This window comes from Monodelphis domestica, chromosome 1 (genome assembly GCF_027887165.1).
Source record: "Monodelphis domestica isolate mMonDom1 chromosome 1, mMonDom1.pri, whole genome shotgun sequence".
Classification (NCBI taxonomy): Eukaryota; Metazoa; Chordata; class Mammalia; order Didelphimorphia; family Didelphidae; genus Monodelphis; species Monodelphis domestica.
The window spans coordinates 538,552,751-538,572,393 of record NC_077227.1 but is presented as its reverse complement, the minus strand read 5'-3'; the positions used below and the strand labels follow the sequence as shown (position 1 = coordinate 538,572,393).

Sequence of the window (19,643 nt, the reverse complement as noted above, 5' to 3'; positions counted from 1 at the left end):
TTCCTGAAGTTCGACTTAAACAGCATAATTTTTAGGTGATATGATCATGATATGTATAGCTAAAAGGACATTAAAATTCATCTGGCACAATGCCATCTTACAGATAAGAAAACTGAGGTCCCAAAAGGTTAACTGACTTGCCCAAGCTCAGAGAAGAAGTAGCACAAGTCTTCTGACTTCACATTTATGTGATATTAAACATTTATTAAACACCTACGTTCCAAATATTATGCTAGATATTTAAAGATGTAAGATATTTTTAAAAGGACAGTCCTTAACCTCAGTGACTTTACAATCTAATGGGAAAATTCAATATCCAAAAGGAAGTTAAAAAGGGCCTGTATTGGGAACTGTGAGACAATGACAGAGTGATGGTAAAGTCAGAATGAAACAGAGCTGCTGGTAACAAATGAAGAGATAACTAGGATTTCAAACTTTATGAGGGGAAGCCAGGTAAGAAGTTTTTACTCAGCGACCCAATTAAGTAAAATTTTTAACTGGCAAAGAAAGGCAGAAGCAATTGAGAATGAGAGTAGGAAAGCTAAATCAGTCCCCTTGGGGATTGAGTTCATCCTGGTTGGGGCATGATGAAAATGATGAAGTGAAGCCAAACAGAGCAACTTGTGGCAAATGAAGGAAACCTTTCACCTATACCACACTTTTAAGAATCTAGAATCATATTTTTAGTAATGACAGTTCAAAAGAATTTGAAATATTCTTGATTTGGATGATATCACAGTTGTTTTGATTTTTCAAGGAAGAAATTTACCACTATGACATTGTTTAACTCTTTCCAGTGGAGGGAGGAGAAATAACAATTTAAGTATAATTCTAGATACTGTTTTGAAATACTGAGGCCAGTGATTATTATTATTTTCTTGTTATCTTTGTGCCTTCTTCATTTCCTTGTTATAATTTCCAAAATTTCCTTTCTGCCCAGGAATGACCAAAGATTAATCTATTAGTCATTGTAACATTGTTATTATCAACCCATAGAAATAAACGGATTTAAATTTTATTGGCCAAATGTTTTAACCTGAGGTCTACAAGTGCAAAAGGGGTTTGTGGAAAGGTTTTAGAGAATCTATAAACTAGAATGATGGAGTGGGGAATACATCTATATTTTTATTAACCTCTTAACAATATTAACTTTTGTTAAATTTGCCATAAATTTGTTTCATGTATTTAAAAACATTTCTGAGAAGGACTCCATAGGCTTTGCTGAATATCAAAGGGGACCATCATGCCCGGGTGGGGGGGGGGGGGTAAAAATCTACTGCTTCTAAATTATTCCAAAGGTTAAAAACATGAGTTTCTTGTTATTTTACTGGCAGTCAAGATAATTAGGTACTTTTTAGTGGTGATTCATTTCACTCAGCTTCCTATTTGATAGGAACTTGCCTTCTTTTAAAAACCACCTCTTTTATCAAACCCTAGTGATTCTCATACGTCTTATATATATCTCTTTTCTCCCAGAGTATGGATCATTTTGATGACATTGGCCCAAGTGTTGTGATGGCTTCACCAGGAATGATGCAGAGTGGCTTATCCAGGGAATTATTTGAAAGCTGGTGTACTGATAAAAGAAATGGTGTGATTATAGCTGGATACTGTGTCGAGGGAACACTTGCCAAGGTCTGTTATCATGCTTGAGCTTTGCATTGTTTTTAATCTTTTTATATATATATATATATATATATATATATATATATATATATATATATGTGTGTGTATATATATATATATATTTGTAATATGCCTATAACTTTTCAACTAGATTAAATTAAACCCTTTGCAATCTTAGTTCATTTAGTTACTTTTCTAATGTTGAGTACTTACCTAATATGCAAATTTTCTTCTCTGTGAAGGTAATCAGCCATGCATTGTGGGGATAGTTATGAAAAATGGGTTTTATCATTCTTATCATGACTGGAAGCATTTTTTTTCTGGCTACTAACCCCAACTAAAAGATATTTAGTTCACATAAATGAAAACTTTTTCTAAATTTCTAACTTTGCCAACAGTCTATAACAAAATCAAGAATTTTAAAATATTTTGAATTTATAATATGTTTAAAATTATTTTATAACATAAAAATAATTTACATTCAGAAGTATCATCATAAAATATGGTAAGATTCCTACTTACACCAAAAACAAAAACAGCTTCTTTATAAAAGAATACACCCAAAGTATAAAAGTGGCTTTAGTTCTGGGTCCCAGAAACTGAGGGTTGATAAGTATAAAAAGAGAAAGGTAATTTGTTTTCCTTTTCCTTGGTGTAGGACACAACCATGGGGGGAAAGGGGGGGAGGCGTCTGTTAAATGGCAAAAATTGTCATTAGCATACTTTCACTCTGATATGTCTCTCTCCCATTCCCCCCTACATGTACCCCTCCCCCTGCATCTCCAGTACCATCAGATTGCTTTACTCCCAACTGTGACCTTAGCTAGGCCTGCTGCAGTCTCCAAATGAATCTATATTTCAAAATTTACCTAATTTATTCACTCCATTAAAATTCCCATTCCATAACTATGATGATGTTAGCTAAAAGAAAAGGAAAATTAATTCCTATCTTTGCACGTATGGCTCATAATCTCTTCTACCATTTGCATTTTGAATTACTTATTATATATACTTGTGAATTACACAAATTACTTTATTTGGTAAGAATTCAGGAAGTATCAGGGAAGTCACTATGTAGCCAGGGTATAGAATCTGTCCAGACCTTCCCTAAAGCATAACTGCTTTTCATGCTTTGTCTCTTCCTCTACTTCAGAACTTTTAATATTTCCTTAGCTCCAGTGACAGCAGAAGTGAAGACCACAAGAGTAGAATAGAAACTAAGTTAGGGGCCAAATGCCGGCCTATTGGAGAAAATTGACTATTTGCCATTTGTTCGGTTAATGGTAGTATAATACTGTGTTTTTTTAAAAAATCCTAATGTTGGCAAAGAAGTATATGAAAAGGGAAATAATGTTACACTATATTTTCTAAAAATAATATTTGACTATCTGTGTCTTTTGTCTTCTTTTGGTTCAATAGCATATCATGTCTGAACCTGAAGAGATCACTACCATGTCTGGACAGAAGCTGCCCCTGAAGATGTCTGTAGATTACATTTCTTTCTCAGCTCATACAGATTACCAGCAAACCAGTGAATTTATTCGAGCTTTAAAGCCTCCACATGTGGTTAGTGACTATTTCACTTGTGCCAGGTTTTTTTTAAGTTTCATCATTCATTAGCAATATAAGCCTGTAGGATGATCTGGTATGCAAAGGCAAATTTAGGATGAGATAAAAATAATTTCCAGAATACTTTAAGATCATTAATATTTAGATACATGCAAAGTAGTATATAAAAGAAGTCCAAGATTTAAATACATGAAAAATAGTATAAGTTCTCAACATATTTAGCGTTATCTAAAAAATAGAAGTGCCTGAGTCAATCAACAAGCATTTATTACCGTGCTACTTTCTGTAATAGGTACCCAGGACACAAAAATAATAAAAGGCAAAATGATTCACTGCTCCTCGGGCTTTTATATTCTCTTTAGAGCAGCGGTTCTCAACCTCTCAATTTGTAGCATTGAGAATACATAATGCATATCAGGTATTTACATTTCTAATCATAACTGTAGCAAAATTACAGTTTTGAAGTAGCCACCAAAATAATTTTTTGGTTTGGGGTCACTGCAACATGGGGAGCTGTATTGCGGTGTCACAGCATTAGAAAGATTGAGAACCACTGCTTTAGAGAGATAGTTTTGTACATATTCAGAGGTCATGAAGAATGAAAACAATAAATACTACATAGTGAAATACAAAGTATTAGTGGGGAGGGAAATGAAGTTTGAAATTTGCAGAATTAGTTCAGACCTTTTTTCAGGTAGAATTGGAAGGAATGCGTTATAGATAGAAGAGAGCATATCCAGAAACAGAGATAGGATTTGAATGCCCTGTTTGAGGAATAGGTAAAAGCATAGTTGGCCTGTGTTGTAGTGAGCAGTAATATATAGTGAGGACTTGAAAGATAGGTTGGGAACAAGTTTTAAAGAATGTTAAAAGCTAAACCAGAGACTTTATATTTTATAAAAGAAGTTACTGTAGTTTATTGAGTAAGCAAATGAAATAGGCAGATCGTAATGGAAAAATCACAAATGGCAATTTGTGAATAGTGGGTTAGAGTGGGGAAGAAATTTGACATTTTACATTTTGTAATATTTTCTAACTCTTGCTTGGTCTTAAAATCTTTCCTTTCCCATAGATCTGACAGGTAAACTATTATATGTTGACCTAATTTACTTATGGAAGTTAAAGCCACCACTGGTACACATAAAAGTGGACTAAAGACACAGGAAATGATGCAAAAAACTGTCAAATTTGAAAATTTGGTGGTAACTTCAAGGGGGGGGGGGGGTCTTTGCCTTTGAACTTGGCCTTGGTGGAGCATGGGCTTGAGACCTCTGACTGCTTCCCTTTGAACTGACATGTGGGTGAGTAAAAAAGACTGACTCCCTTTCCTTGGCTTTTCTGTAAGCACTAGCCTCCAGAGAGGCCCCTTGTGTTGGAGGACGCCTCATATCTGGAAGCCTTGTTTTATTAATCCTCTGTGCCCCCCTTTGCTGGGGTCTCGAAAGCCCTGCCTGGTTTGGATCAGGCTGAGGTAGCTATCTCTCATTTTCCTTACTTTCACTCTCTCTATTTGTAAATAAACTACCACTTGAGTAATTCATTTGGAGTAATTAAATTCAGTCCAACCATAATTTTACCCCTTAAACAAAGTACCAGCTTCTAGTTTTGTTAATTCAATAGTTCTTTTACTTTTGATTGTATTAATTTCTCCTTTAATTTTTAGGATCTTTAATTGAGTTTTCATCTGGGGATTTTTAATTTGTTTACTTTTTTGGTTTTTTAATTTGCATGCCCAATTCATTGACCTCTGCCCTGCCTAATTTGTTAATATATGCACTGAAGGATATAAATTTCCCCCTGAGTACTGCTTTGACTGCATCCCATAGATTTTGAAAGGATGTCTCATCATTGACATTTTCTTCTATGAAATTATTGTTTCTTTAATTTGTTCTTTAACTGATTTGGAGAATCATATTATTTAATTTCTAATCAATTCTTGATTTGCCTCTCCATGTACCCTTACTAATTATTATTATTATTATTGCATTGTGATCTGAAATGGTTGCATTTATTATTTCTGCTCTTTTGCACTTGTTTGCAATATTTCTATGCCCTAGTACAATGGTCTATCTTTGTGGATGTACCATGTGCTACTGAAAAGGTATATTTCTTTTTGTTCCTATTTATTTTTACCCTGTGTGTATACCTGCTTTATATGTTTTTCTTGTAGACAACATATGGGAGTATTTTAGTTTCTAATCCACTCTGCTATTTGCTTCCATTTTATGGGTGAGTTCATCCCATTCATGTTCAGTTATGATTACCACCTGAGTATTCCCCAACATTTTGATTTCCTCTCCTAGTCCTTCCCTTTCTTCTTTCACTATTTCCTTCTACACAAGTGTTTTGTTTTTAATCAGACCCCCTAATTCCCACCCTTATTTTACTTCCCTTTCCCCCTCCCCTTCTTATTCCCCTCTTATTTTACTTTAGGGTCTTTTTAAACTACCACACACACACTCTCCCTCTCTTGTATTGCTTCCCTCTCCACCAGTCCATTTGTTACCCTTCTATTTCTCTATAAGGCACAAATCAATTCTCCGCCCCTATGGATCTGATGGTTCTTCCCTCTTTGAGTCAATTTCAGTGCATGTAAGTATTAAGTATTACCTGTCTCCAACCTCTTTACCCTTCTAGTTTATTGGTCTTCTCCCCCACTCCTGCCATATGCTTCTTGATGAAATATAAATTTACCCCATTTTGTCTCTTTTCCCATTTCTCTTAGTATTTTCCTCTTTACCTCGAGTTTTATTTATTTATATATATTTATAGGTGTGTGGATAGATATATATATATCTTGACATTTTATCCTATACAGTTTGTCCCTGTTCCCTCTAAGTTTACTTCTTCTAGCTACCCTGATGATGATAATTTTAAGAGTTACCAGTATAATCTTTTCTTATAGTAATATAAATCATTTGAACTTATTGGGTCCCTTAAAAAAGGGTTTTTTTTTCTTTTTCTTCTTTCTTAATTAACTTTTGGTGATTCTCTTGAGTTCTGTATTTGGGCATCAACTTTTCTGTTCAAGTCTGGTCTTTATGAATGCTTGGGAGTCTTCTATTTTATTAAATAACTATACTTTCTGCTGCAAAAATAGAGTCAGTTTTGCTAGATAGTTGATTCTTGGTTGTAGACATAGTTCCCTTGCTTTCTGGAATACCATATTCCATGCCTTTCGATCCTTAAGTGTAGATGCAGTCATATCCTGTATTATCCTAACTATGGTTCCATGGTATCAGAATGACTTCTTGGCAGCTTGTAATATTTTTTTCCCCTTGGTTTGGTAGTTTTTTAATTTGACTGTAACATTCCTGGACATTGTCAATTGGGAATTAAGTACAGAAGGTTATCTGTGGATTCTTTCCATATCCACTTTTCCCTCTTGTTCAAGAATGTCAGGACAGTTTTCTTTGATAATTTCCTGTAGAATGATTTCCAGGCCTTTTCTTTTGTCATGATCTTCCGGCAGTTCAATAATTCTTAAAATGTCTCTCCTGGATCTGTTTTCAAAGTCTGTTGTTTTGTCAATGAGAGGTTTCATATTTTCCTCAATTTTTTCATTCTTTTGATTTTGTTTTATAGACTCTTGCTACCTTGTGAAGTCATTTGCTTCTAGTTTTTGGATTCTAATTTTTAAAGATTGAATTTCATCCCTGCCTTTTTGTTAATCCTCCTTCTGATCTGATTTTCTTTGTAGGTCATCTTTCTTTCATGTTCTTTGCCTTGTTTTCAAGCTGGTCTATTCTGGCTTTCAAGACACTATTTTTTGAATCCAGATGATTTATTTAGCTTTTAAGTTCTTTTCCCAATTGTCTTCAGCCTCTTAATTGTTTTTTGAATTGTGTTTTGAGTTCTTCCAAAGCCTGCATCCAATTTGCTAGAGTTTTTATGTTTTTGCTTGGTGTTCCTTGGTCCTCCTCTGTTCCACTTGCTCTTTGTTCATTACCTAGATAGAAGCTGTGGATTGTGATTTTTTTCTTTGTCCGTTGTTTACTCATATTTTTTCTTTCCTCCCTGTCATTGACTGTAATCTTGATCCTCTGATTATTTGCTAGATCTGTGGGTTTGAGCTATTCTGTCCCGAAGGGGTTTCTTTGCTCTGCTGATTTATTAGGTTAGACTGATGGTATTAATGAGCCCTGATATCAGATCTTCCCTAGCTGGCAGCAGAAGCTGACAGGAAACTGGGCTTCCCATCCTGTTGTCAGAGTATTCTCTAGTGGCTACAGCCTTCTCCTTCAAATCTTAGTCAGCAAGTCTCAGTGGAGTCAGTGGATGAGGAGTGTTGGAGATTGAGCTTCCCTGGCTTCTGAAGGCTTCTTATCTGCCCTATTGATAAAATTAATCCAGGGCAGAGTTGATCTGTATGTGCTCTGAGGCCAGAAGGGGGGGTGGGGCAAGATAGAGCAATTTGACTAGGTTTCTCTAGCTGCCTCCCTGCTGTCTGTGTTCAATGCCTTGAAACTGGCACAGCTGTGCTAACAAGGCACCTCCTCCGGACTAGCGCTCTTGCCTACCCAGAAATTCCAGGGACCAGTGGAGATTCAGCATAGTAAGTGAGGGAGGAGTCCTGGGATCTACCTTCCTTTCCCTTGAACCTGAGAGTCCAAGAATTCCATCTTTTTATGTGTGTGTAACTTTTAAGTTGAGACCAGCAGGAGGGTCCCCCTGCTCTGTCCTATTGTTAGATTTGGTTTTCTGTACACTTGAAACACTTTGTTTTTGATTGGTGTGGAAGGATTTTAGAGGTCTGGACTTTTGATGTGTCTAAGCAACCATCTTCCCAGAATTCCCCCTGGAGAAGAGATTTGAGACAGGAAGCTCTTTGCCATAATCCATTCAGAAAGGACTGTAGGTCTCAACTAAGGTAGTGACTGAGTAAAGTAAAAGGGTTGGATGCCCAGGTGTTGTGGAGATAGAAATGGTAAGATGTGAGCATGAAAATTCAACACAAATGTTGATGACTTCAATAGTATTGAAGTGGGTGCCCTCAACAAAAATGGAGAGTTAGAAAGGGAAGCAACAAATTTAATGTTATCTCTAGGATATACAATTTAAAATATCCACTAGGCAGTTGATATACAGGATACTAAGTGGTTTAGTGACTAGAACACAGGGCCTAAATGGCTACTTCGTTCTATGTCTAGGTACTAGATAATTGGAGTACAAATAAAAAAATGGGAGTCTGCTTCTCAGGGAGCCTTCAAACTATTACTGATGTCTTAGTATCTTCTCTTTCAGATATCTTGAATATAGATTGAGCCATTTTTTGGACATGGCCCTGACTAAAACTTACTTTGTTTGAATATAGTATAGTCCCTTAGCACGCTGAAAATTGTATGTGAGCTCCATCATGAATCTTCTTTGTGATTACTGACTGGTTCAGCTGCTTTTCCTATCTTTGTTTTACATTAAGGACATGTATATTTCTACTGTTAATAAAAGAAAAAATAAAACGGTTCTTCACGTCAGAGACATGAGAGGCTTGGAAGACAACGTCTTCATGTAGGAAATGTCACTTGAACAAAGTTTCAAAAAAATGAGATCCTCAGGAGTAGAAATAAGAAAGGAAAACATTTCAGGCAAGAGGAACATAAAGAGATAATAGATAGATAACAATACTGTCTGACTGCTATAGATACCCAATGGATAGAGCACTGAACCTGGCATCATGAAGATCTGAGTTCAAATTCAGCCTTGGATATTTACCACTAGCAATGTGACCCTGGGCAAGTCACTTAACCCTGTTTGCCTCAGTTGCCTCATCTGGAGAATGAATGAGAGAATGGCAAACTATAGCAGTATTTTTGCCAAGAAAATCCAAGTGGAGTCACGAAAAGTCGGTAACAGCTAAAATGACTGAACAACAACAACCCCTCCAAACCTATACTGCATGACTTCTTAACCAAGACAGCTAGGTGGACCAATTAAAAGTGTTGAGTCTGGAGTCAAGAAGACTCATCTTTCTGAGTTCAAATCTGGTTTCAGATACTTGTCACTTAACCCTGATGGCCTCAGTTCCTCATTCAAATGAGCAGGAGAAGGAATGGCAAACCACTCCATTATCTCTACCAAGAAAACCCCAAATGGAATCACAAAGAGTTATACATGACTCAACAATGGGGAAAGGCAGCTTTGTCTGGACAATAGAGTGGGAAGGCAGATAATCTGTAATAAGGTTGTAAAGATTATTTGGTCTGTGGTAGTGAAGAACTTTAAAAGCCAAACAAAGGAACTTCTATTGGATAATTAGAAAACATGAATTGGAGTTTGGAGAGTCTTGAGACAGGACTCTAATAAGGAATTTATTGCAGTAGTCCAGGGAGAAGTGAAGAGTGTCAAACTAGGGTAATGGCTGTGGGCAGAGAGAGAAGGGGACAGATTGGAGAATTACTTTAGAGAGGAAAATGCCAAGATTTGGCCCCTGATTGAACATGTGGGGGAGAGAGTGAAACTTTGAGGATAATGAATGCCATGATAGCAGGCCTGGGTGCTTGTCACAGAAAAGGGAAAGTTTGGAAATGGGTAGGACTGGGAGGAGAACTCAAGGAATACATACTGAGTATGCTATTCCTGTAATACGCATCACAGTATAGTGGTTAAAGCACTAGATCTGGCTTTAGTTTAAATCATGTCTCAGACACTTATTCCTAGCAGAGTGACACTAGGAAAACCACTTAGCCCCCTTTCTGTGCTTTAGTTTTCTCATCTGTAAAAGGAGATTGCGAAGCAGTTAGATATCTCTGTGGATTGAGAGCCAGGCCTAGAGACAGGAGGTCCTGGGTTTAAATTTGGCTTCAGACACTTCCCAGCTGTGTAACCCTGAGCAAGTCACTTAACCCCAACTGCCTCACCCTTTCTGCCTTAAAACCAAAACATAGCATTGATTCTAAGACAGGAAGTGAGGGTTATTACTTTTTTTAATTTTTAAAAGAGATTGAGTTCAGTAGTTTCTAAAGGTCCCTTCCAGATCTAAATCCAAATTTAATGTACTAAGAAATTTTATATAGAGTTTTATAAATCTGACCTTTAAAAAGTTTCACAGAAACAAAAAAAAAGCATACAAATAAATGGAGAAATATTCAATATCCATGGCTAATTCATACCTAAAAATATGCTGAGACTGCTCTCAGATCATCTATAGATTTTAACTGACAGAGTAAGATGCTTTCTAGAACAAAAAAGAATAACAGACTTCATGTAGAAGAACATACGGTTACAAATGTCTAGGAAAATAATGGGGAACAGTAGGAATACAATGGTTATATAACCAGATCTGGTTATCTAATAAATTTTAAAACTATCAAACTGGTCCTGGGCATATAGAAAAGTTTATTAGTGTAATAGATTAGAGAGGTAAGATTCACAAGGAAAATATAAGAATTTCCTCTTTGATAAGTCCAAAACACATTAAAATAATAGGCAAAGACTGCTCAACAGGAATTGTAGAGGAAACTAGAGCAACCAAGCAAAAAAAGTAGTTCTAAACCAGTGTATTATGCCATCTACTATAGCTTATTCAAAATGGAGAAGCTACATATATAAAAAATCCTTCTGTTAAAAAAGTAAAAGAACAACTTAGATGGGTGAATTCCTACCATGCCATGACATAGGGAAAGTGTACAAGACCAAATAGACTACTTCTATATAAAACTATATTACAAGGAAGAATAAGTTTGAAAGACTTAAGAATTCTGATCAGTGCAATGATCAGTTGTGATTCTAGAGGACCATATTATGAAGCATGCTACCTCCCAACTGATAAGCAAAACAAGGCACCTTTTTCTAACATGACCAAGGTGATAATTTTTTTTATTATGCATATTTATTATAAGGAATTTGTTCCCCCATTTCACATAACACCCTCACCCTCCTACTTTGGGATAGGAAGGAGAAAGAACTTTAAAGATAAAAAAGGGGGAAAAAAGAACATTGAAAGATCCTTTTGAAAATTGAACATAAGAAACCATCCCCTTCATCATTTCTTATACCACAATAGTATTCTATTACATTATATACTGTAACATGTTTGTTCATTCTTCATTTGATAGGGACCCTCTCAGTATCTAATTCTTAGCCACCACAAAAAGAAGTGCTTTTTTTTGTACATCCATTGTTAGAAATTGTTTTGCTTGGGACCTCTCCCTCTCTTAATCTATCCTTCTGATTAATTCTTCTTTTTGTCTTTATACTATGCTACTATTTGTCTTTATGCTACTAGAGTGATGAAGGGAATGGTTTCAGAGAAATCTGTGAAGATTATATGAACTGAAGCCAAGTAAAGTAAGCAGACAGAATGAATTATACAATAACAGTATCATAAAGACAACTTTGAAATATTTAAGAACTCTGATCAGTTCAGTGACTAAGCACTTAGTGATACTCTCGAGCATAGATTGAAGACATTTTTTCTGCACATCACCCATACCGAAATTTGTTTTGCTTGACTACATATGTTTATAACTGGGATTTTGTTTTTCTTACTCAATGATGGGAGTGGTAAAAGAGGTAGAAGTGAAGATTCCATAACTTGCAATATTTTTTCCATCTAGATATTAGTGCATGGAGAACAGAATGAAATGGCAAGATTGAAAGCAGCATTGATAAGAGAATACGAAGACAACGATGAGGTTCACATAGAAGTTCACAACCCTCGGAATACCGAAGCAGTGACATTAAACTTCCGAGGAGAAAAACTAGCCAAGGTATGGGGTTAGCATTCATTTTTAGTGAAAATTGAAGATTTTCTTCTTGAGGTTATATATTTCCTCAGAGAAGAAGCCAGCTTTTAATCTATTAGAAATTATTGTTTTATGGCATATGTTGTCTTTGTAAGATAAGCAAAACAGAATATAACCATTCAGCATTTTTTTTTAAACCCTTACCTTACGTCTTGGAATCAATACTGTGTATTGGTTCCAAGGCAGAAGAGTGCTTGTAATGGCTAGGCAATGGGGGTTAAGTGACTTGCTCAGGGTCACACAGCTGGGAAGTGTCTGAGGCCAGATTTGAACCTAGAACCTCCCATCTCTAGGCCTGGCTCTCAATCCACTGAGCTACCCAGCTGCCCCCATTCAGCATTTTTTAAGTGCCTGCAGTGATAGGCACTAAAGAGATACAGAAATATCTGCTCTTAATGATCTTAAATTATATCTGATGTTAGAATTAAATATGCTGCTTTGCTCTCTATGTGGCCTTAGGCAAGTTACTTAACCTTTCTATGCCTCAGTTTCCTCATCTGTAAAATGAAGAGATTTTGACTAGAAGTCCTCTCAGGCTATGTGATCTTTTTAAATTTGGTGCTGATTAGTCATTCTTATTTATACAAGTTCATGTTCTCATTCCTTATGATTAAGTGTGGCAATTAATGGCTCTTAAGACATTCCTATAATGTTCAATTCAGTCCCTGTTTAACTCAGATTATTACATTATTCTTTTTTAAATGATTGTTAGTTAGCGCTTCAAAAGTTGTAACCACTTCCATTTCTCAAAATACAGTGATAAAGGCTTCATATGTGTGGCTATATTCAGTATTGCTTAAAACCAAGTGCTGTGATAGCAAAGCTTTGATAATTGCTTTCTTTTCTTTCTCTTATTTTTGGGGGTTGAAGGATAAGATGTACTAATGAATTTTGAACTTTAAAACAACATTGATTTCTTAGGGATGCTTTTGTGAATGTGGAGTGATTTATGAAGAATTATACATCTGAGATTACAATTTTTAATGAGATAATATAGTGCTTTGAAGATTAAAAAGTGAAATATTCACAAGTGTAAAAGGGAATTCTTAATTTCTTTTCTAATTCAACAATGGACCTAGAGGTCCTCTTACCATAGAGATGTGTTAGGGATTAACCAGTGAAAGGAAGTAGGAACTGGGGAGCCCTCTGCTGGGCCAGCATCAGTTGGTCAGGGCTGTCAGTTGCAGGGAAGTTGGCTGCTGGGCATGAGTTGGTCATTGGGGGTTGGTTGCTGGTGGTGTGGGTTGGTGATTGGGAGATAGATATATATTGATTCTGCCTGGTGAGCTAAGCTGAAGGGTGATCAGCTGGACTTTCTCTAAGGGCAGTTATAGGTAGATATAGTCATTTTTTGGTAGTAAACTAAGTTAATTGTTAAAAGCTGCTAGAAGTTTTCTTTACACTGGCTTAAAGAGGTATTAATTTCCAACTCTACTGTAGTCTCATTAAAACTTAAATTATTAAAAGCTGCTCTTATTTTATCAAAACCCCTGTTTTAACCCTTACAGAAGCCATGACGTTAAGGACCATAGGAAATCTGTGTTCAGTCAGCACCTCTTCTATAAAAAATCTTTTCAAGCTGCATTTGAGGAAAATTTCTTTTAATGATTGTTTGATATTATAAGTGGCAGTTATCTCTATTTGTATTTATTTTAGCTTGACAACATTCTTTTCTTACATGATTAATCAGGCAAGGAGGAACGAGTTCATGAGTACTATTAATAAATGTCCTTTCCTTGTCATTATTGCTTTAGAACATGAGAAAATTGGTTCATAGGTAGACTGTGTATTAAGTGAATATTTCCTTCCAACATGTAGGGTGTACTCTTCTGCAAAATAACTTGTCATTTATATCCTTTGGGGAAATTTTTAATTTTGAAGTTTTACAAGAATTTTGTAGCATTTGTTTGGGTGGCTCAGAGATGGGAGTTCCTGGGTTCACATCTAGCGTCAGGCACTTCTTAGCTGTGTGACCCTGAGCACTTAACCCTCATTGCCTAACCTTTATTATCTTCTACCTTGGAACTCAGTATTGATTCTAAGACAGGTTTAAAAGGTAAGGGTTTAAAAAACTAAACTAAAACAGCTAGGATCCATTTAAAAATATACACAACTAAAATCATTTGTTTCTAGTGGCTTGATAATCAACAGATTATCAAATTTAGTAATGTCCTTTGTGTTTAGCCTTCAAATACTGCAAACTGAATAGTATGAAAGGAATTAAAGGTTTGTCTAAATATGTGAGGATTCTAAAATAATCTTGTGGTTACCGATTTAAAATATCATAGCTCAAGTCAAAATAACTTTTAATAACAAAATTTTTAATTACAAAAAGGGTGGAAAGAGTGAAAGTAGAGAAATACAAAAATAGGGTAGAGAAGATGTCTACCCTATCACACTAAATATTGCTCAACCTACCCGAGGACCTGGAGTTCCACCCACATGGCCTCCCCCAAGAAACTGATCTCTCTCTAGCTCACCCAAGAGACAGTCCAAAGTCACCAGCTGAAGCTCCCTTGAAGACTGCCTGCAGAAGACCTCCCTCCAACCCAAGAAGTTCAGGGCTTTTATAGTGACTTCTTGCGTCTTCACAGAGGCTAATCACAGCTTCCAAATTGCCCAACACTGCCCAGGGGGCAGTGCCTATGATATCCACTTCTCACCTCTGAAGGTGTCAACCTCTTATCATAGAATTCACAAGTTTCTGACTGATTGAGTTATCACCCACTTTAGCAAATGACCTGCTAACACTTTTGCTTAGTGTTAAATAGGGGTGCTTTGAGTTATGGAGTTATCACTCGTTTTAGCAAGTGACATATGAATTCTCTTACTTGATGACTAACAAAGTGTTAATTCAAAATGGACAAAGAATAAAGAATTTCCTTTCACAAGTGCATTATACTAGATTATGAAATATTTCTTGCATATAAATCATTTTTGTGATACAAGAGAATTACTAAAAGTTTAATTTCTTTTTAAATCCCATTGCCTTGACTAGTCTGCTAAATCAATTAAATGGGCCTTTACATTTATTCTAAATAGAAAATTCATTTCTTAACATTTCATTTCCTCAAACCAAAAGAATTAAAAAGGCGGCCAAACTTTTACTTATATAAAGTCTTCGGAATATAAGGTAAAAAAGACCTTGAGGTTCATCTATTTACAAAACCTTTATGTCCTAGCATTCTAAATCCAAAGCTCTTTCCACTAAGGATTTTTTTCTACCTAATGAATAGTTTTGTCCTGTTTTTAGGTTGTGGTTTTAAATGAGTCTTGTGGATTCATTTAACCAATAAGGAATTCATATTGCATATAATTTGTTTTTTAAACATGTATTAAATTTAACATTGAATTACTATTTTTCTGAGTCCCCTTCTGAATTCTGAATATTTTCACATGTTTCAGTGTCATTTTTTTCCCATGTCATTACCTCTTTCTCTAGCTTGCACCTTCACTCAATTGCAGAGACATTAACTCTCCCTTTGTCTATTTTGAGTTAATCAATCAAGAATTTAAAGTACCCTTACTTAACACTTAGTAAGTCAGTGAGTTCACAAATCACTTACTAAAAAAAGTTCACACCTCCAAAGGCCACAAGCATGGCCCCCACCCCCTGCTAGGCAAATTGGGAAACTGATTGGTTCCTGTGGAGTGGGGGAGCAACAGGAAGTGATGTGGGAAAGGATTATAAAAGGCAAGACTGAAAAGAAGATTATTTCATTTCTTGGCACTTTGGCAAGAAGACTCCTTGAGGAGGATTCTGGAGCTTTCTGCACTGGAAAGGCTTACTGGGTGAGTGACTGGAGCCAAAGGAAGAGACTCACGATGGTGGAACCCTTGCTGAAGACACCACCAGGGACTCCTGACTTAAGAGACTACCATGACTCCACGTGGAGATTAGGACTTGAAGGAGCCCTTCCTGGGCAGTGAGCACAGAAAATATAGGGTATCTAGCTAGGCAATACTTTCTACTTCCTTCCTACATTTCTATCTTTTTACTATATCTCTATTAAACTAAATTAAGAATGGCTAACACTCATATGACTTAAGAGTTAAAACAGTGACTGCAATCTTAGTTTTTAACTTTTGTATTTAATCAAGCCAATTTTAATTTCTACGCAATAAAATACTACTTTAAAACAAATTCTTATATTGGTTATATTTAAAAATATATGCCTCAAAAAACATTCTCTTAAGGGAGGAATATGGATGATATGAACAGGTTATTCTCAAAGGACGAAATTATAACCATCAGCAACCATGAAAAGTACACCAATTTACTAATAATTCAAGAAATATAAATTGAATTAATTATTAAGTTATATTTCATAGTCATCAAATTGACAGAAATGATAGTAGTCAGACAAGCACCTAAATGTGATTTTGTGATCTGTGATTTAGTCCAGCCATTCTAGAAAGAAATTTGCAACTGCAGCGAAAAATGTCACTAAACTGTGTGTACCCTTTGGCCCAGTAATACAGTTATTAGGCTTTTCCCTTCCCTAAATATTCTGGATGTATTGTCTTTCTGACGCATTCTTTTACTATCTTGGTTAAGTATGATGCTACTGTTATGTTTTTGTGTTCATGAGATAGTTTATTGTTTTCAGGGTAAAAATGCCTTGAGGTCAAGATTTTCATTCTGAGTATTTGAGGACTATCTGTCCTTTCTATGATTCCCTTCCAATTATTATCTTCTTAAAAATAGGTTATGGGCTTCCTAGCAGATAAGAAACCTGAACAAGGACAGCGTGTCTCAGGAATCCTGGTTAAAAGAAACTTTAATTATCATATTCTTTCTCCTTGTGACCTTTCCAGTAAGTATTTATTAAACAATCTGTTGCATTTTAAGTATAATTTGTCCTTATTATGAAATGAAATGAAATGAAATAAGTTTGAAAAATTAAAAGACTTGTATCATAAGCTTTGGAGCTAAAAAGGATATTGGAGATTATATAATTCAAGTCCATTTATTTTAAAAATGAAGACAGAAACTTGGTGCTCAAGAGTGGTTAAGTGATTGAACTATAGCATCTCCAATAATAAGAACATTTTCCAACTTATATTTTCACAGTTCTCTGATAAAAATATGTTCTGATGGATGATTAACCATACTAGGTGTCTTTTCAGTTCCTTTCTTTGACAGTGGAACTTTCTTGTATCCCCAAAGTCATTTACCCAAGGAAAATTGTTTTATTATCTTTATCAGGGTATAGGCTTGTGTCTGTCCTCCAGTTCTATGAGATTTAAACTATTAACGTAGAAAAAGGAAGATTGACTGGAAGGGGAAGAGACTTAATGGCCATACCATGTGATAACAGAAAAAACATTGTACTAGGGGGAAAGGGTGTGGTGGTTTTAAAAGTCCTGACAGAAATATATTTTCCTTTTACTAGTTTTATGACTTTGGACATGTGTTCAATAAATATTTATTAAGGAAAGCATTTATGCTATAGGTGCTGGAAGTTTGTTCCAAGTTCAAGGGGTTTACAAAGAACAAAAATGGGAGGTGAAATGTCAGGTAGAGGGTATAGCTAATAGACCAATTTGGCTGGAACATAGAGTACATATGGAATGAAATGCAGTGTCAGTCTAGAAAGATGTATATAGATCTATTAAGACTGCCAATTAGGCCGAGTGCCCCTGCACTATGAAAGAGTCAAAGGGAGTTCATTTAATTAAGCATTATAGATAAGAGCAGGTGTTTGGATGGGGTGTACATAAGTTTGAACTGTTCATAAAATGAAATTCATATTTGCTTTTCCTTTTTTCCCTCTCTCTGATTGATATATCTATTTATAAACTATACTCTGTAGGATGCATATTGAGTTTTTTGTTGTTGTTGTTGTTTTCAGATTATACAGATTTAGCAATGAGCACTGTAAAGCAGATTCAAGCCATTCCCTACACTGGTCCTTTTAGCTTGCTGTTTTATCAGCTACAGAAACTGACAGGTAAATATGGAAATTTATTCTAAATACCATATGTGTAAGGTAATTAAAATTATTAAAAAGTATGGTTTATTCTTTATTAGTGTGGATTTCATCATCATGTCAACATTTAATGAGTGTTTAATGAGGTGCCTGGTACACTACTAGACATTGGGGCTATCTAACAAAGGACCGGTTCCATTTTCAAGTAACTTACATTCTATTGGGAGAAACAACATGTACACAAGTATATGCAAAATAAACTAAGGAAATTCTTTTTGGTGGTTGAGGGTTGAAGGAAGGGGAAGTTCCTTTCTTGGTTTGTTTGAATTGTGCTGCTCAAGTTACCAACTGCTTTTCCTTTTTAGTGAATAGTTTGAAAAGACATGGTTACCAGAAAATCCCATGTTACCCCCTTGTCTTTGACTACATTGATTATTTTTTTAAAACCAAATTTTTTCCCCAACGAACAAAAATCTATTGTTTCTCCCTTATTAGGAATATTATAAGATTTACAAAATATCCATAACACCCTCTCATCTCCCTCTGCCCCCATTAAAAAAGAAAGAACTCAAACCCTTATTACAAATATTCATAGTTAAGCAAAATGCAGTTTCCTCATTATGTCCAAAAAATTTGCCCCATTCTGCTTATTGGATTAATCATCTTTTTGTTAGGAGGTGATTAACATGGCATCTTTTTTTTTGTTTGTTTGTTTTGAATGCTTCATGAATTTGTATGTCATCCTTGCATAGGAACCATGCTAATTTTCTCTGTAAGGTTCCAGTTTTAGTATATGTGCTGCCAAGTATGGCATCATTTAATGAAGACCATTTAAAGAACTGTAAATTCCCTTTTGGTTAGCCATTAAAATACAGGCTTAATTGGCTAAAACTGAAAGTTAATATATATTAGTTTTTTTGTTTCATGCAAAATGATATTTTAGTTTCTTTCAAATATAAGTTTGGATAGCTACATACATATGCACATACATACACACATACATACATGCATAGATGCATGCATGCATGCATATTAAAGGCAATGGTCCTTCTTACAATGCTCTTCCAAAAGTCAGTGAGATGATGGTTCAGTGAAAGGAGCACTAGATTTGGAGTCAGCCAAGCTGCCTCTGTTTCCTCATTTGTGAAATAGGTGGATTGGACTAGATGACCTTGGTGTCACTTCTAGCAAAAAAAATAGAAACAAAAGTAGATATACATCAGTTGGGGGGTATCTAAACAAATTGTGATAGATGAACTGTTAAAATATTCTTGAGCTATAAGAAATGATGAATATGAAAAATTTAGTAGAAGAGGACACGTGATTTCTGGATGTCACCCAAGGATCTGCTGTGGATCATATCCCTTTATACTCTCTCACTTAATAATCTCATTAGTTCCTGTGGATTCAGTTGTCATCTTCATGCAGAGGATTCCCAGATCTATTAATGCATTCCTAGGCTTCTAAGCCCTAGTCTTGTGCCACCAACTACTTGTTCAACTTTTTGAACTAGATGTCCCATGAACATCTTCATGTCCAGCCCAGCATTCCATAATTCCTCTTCTCTTCCTTCCTGTTTTCTGAACTCTTCACCATTACCTTTGAGGCTACCACTATCCTTCCATTCATATATGCTCAAAACCTTGGTATCATCTTTGATTCTCTTGTTTCGTCTCTTATTCAGTCAGTTGCCAAATCTTACAATTTCTTTATCTACAACATCCCTCACATATATTTCCTCTCTATTCAAACAGCTGCTACCATCATTCAA

At 35.5% G+C, this 19,643-nt stretch overlaps 1 protein-coding gene and 1 non-coding gene across 7 annotated transcripts in view; one reads left to right on the top strand and one right to left on the bottom strand.

Moving 5' to 3' along the window:
• The window catches only part of CPSF3 (cleavage and polyadenylation specific factor 3), a 60,679-nt gene that overhangs the window by 23,666 nt on the left and 17,370 nt on the right, over nt 1-19,643 (top strand). For all 6 annotated transcript variants that reach the window (XR_008915502.1, XM_001371960.4, XM_007476163.3 and 3 more), the window contains 5 exons: nt 1,477-1,635; nt 3,046-3,192; nt 11,751-11,903; nt 16,648-16,756; nt 17,795-17,893. Coding sequence is in view for 5 of the 6 variants with exons in the window: in XM_001371960.4 (XP_001371997.1) it covers nt 1,477-1,635; nt 3,046-3,192; nt 11,751-11,903; nt 16,648-16,756; nt 17,795-17,893 (667 nt within the window). In the remaining variant the exon portion in view is untranslated. The remainder of the gene's footprint in view (nt 1-1,476; nt 1,636-3,045; nt 3,193-11,750; nt 11,904-16,647; nt 16,757-17,794; nt 17,894-19,643) is intronic.
• On the bottom strand, nt 18,580-18,686 carry LOC130456652 (U6 spliceosomal RNA). The gene has a single exon (XR_008915717.1). It is a non-coding gene; the product is annotated as a U6 spliceosomal RNA (small nuclear RNA).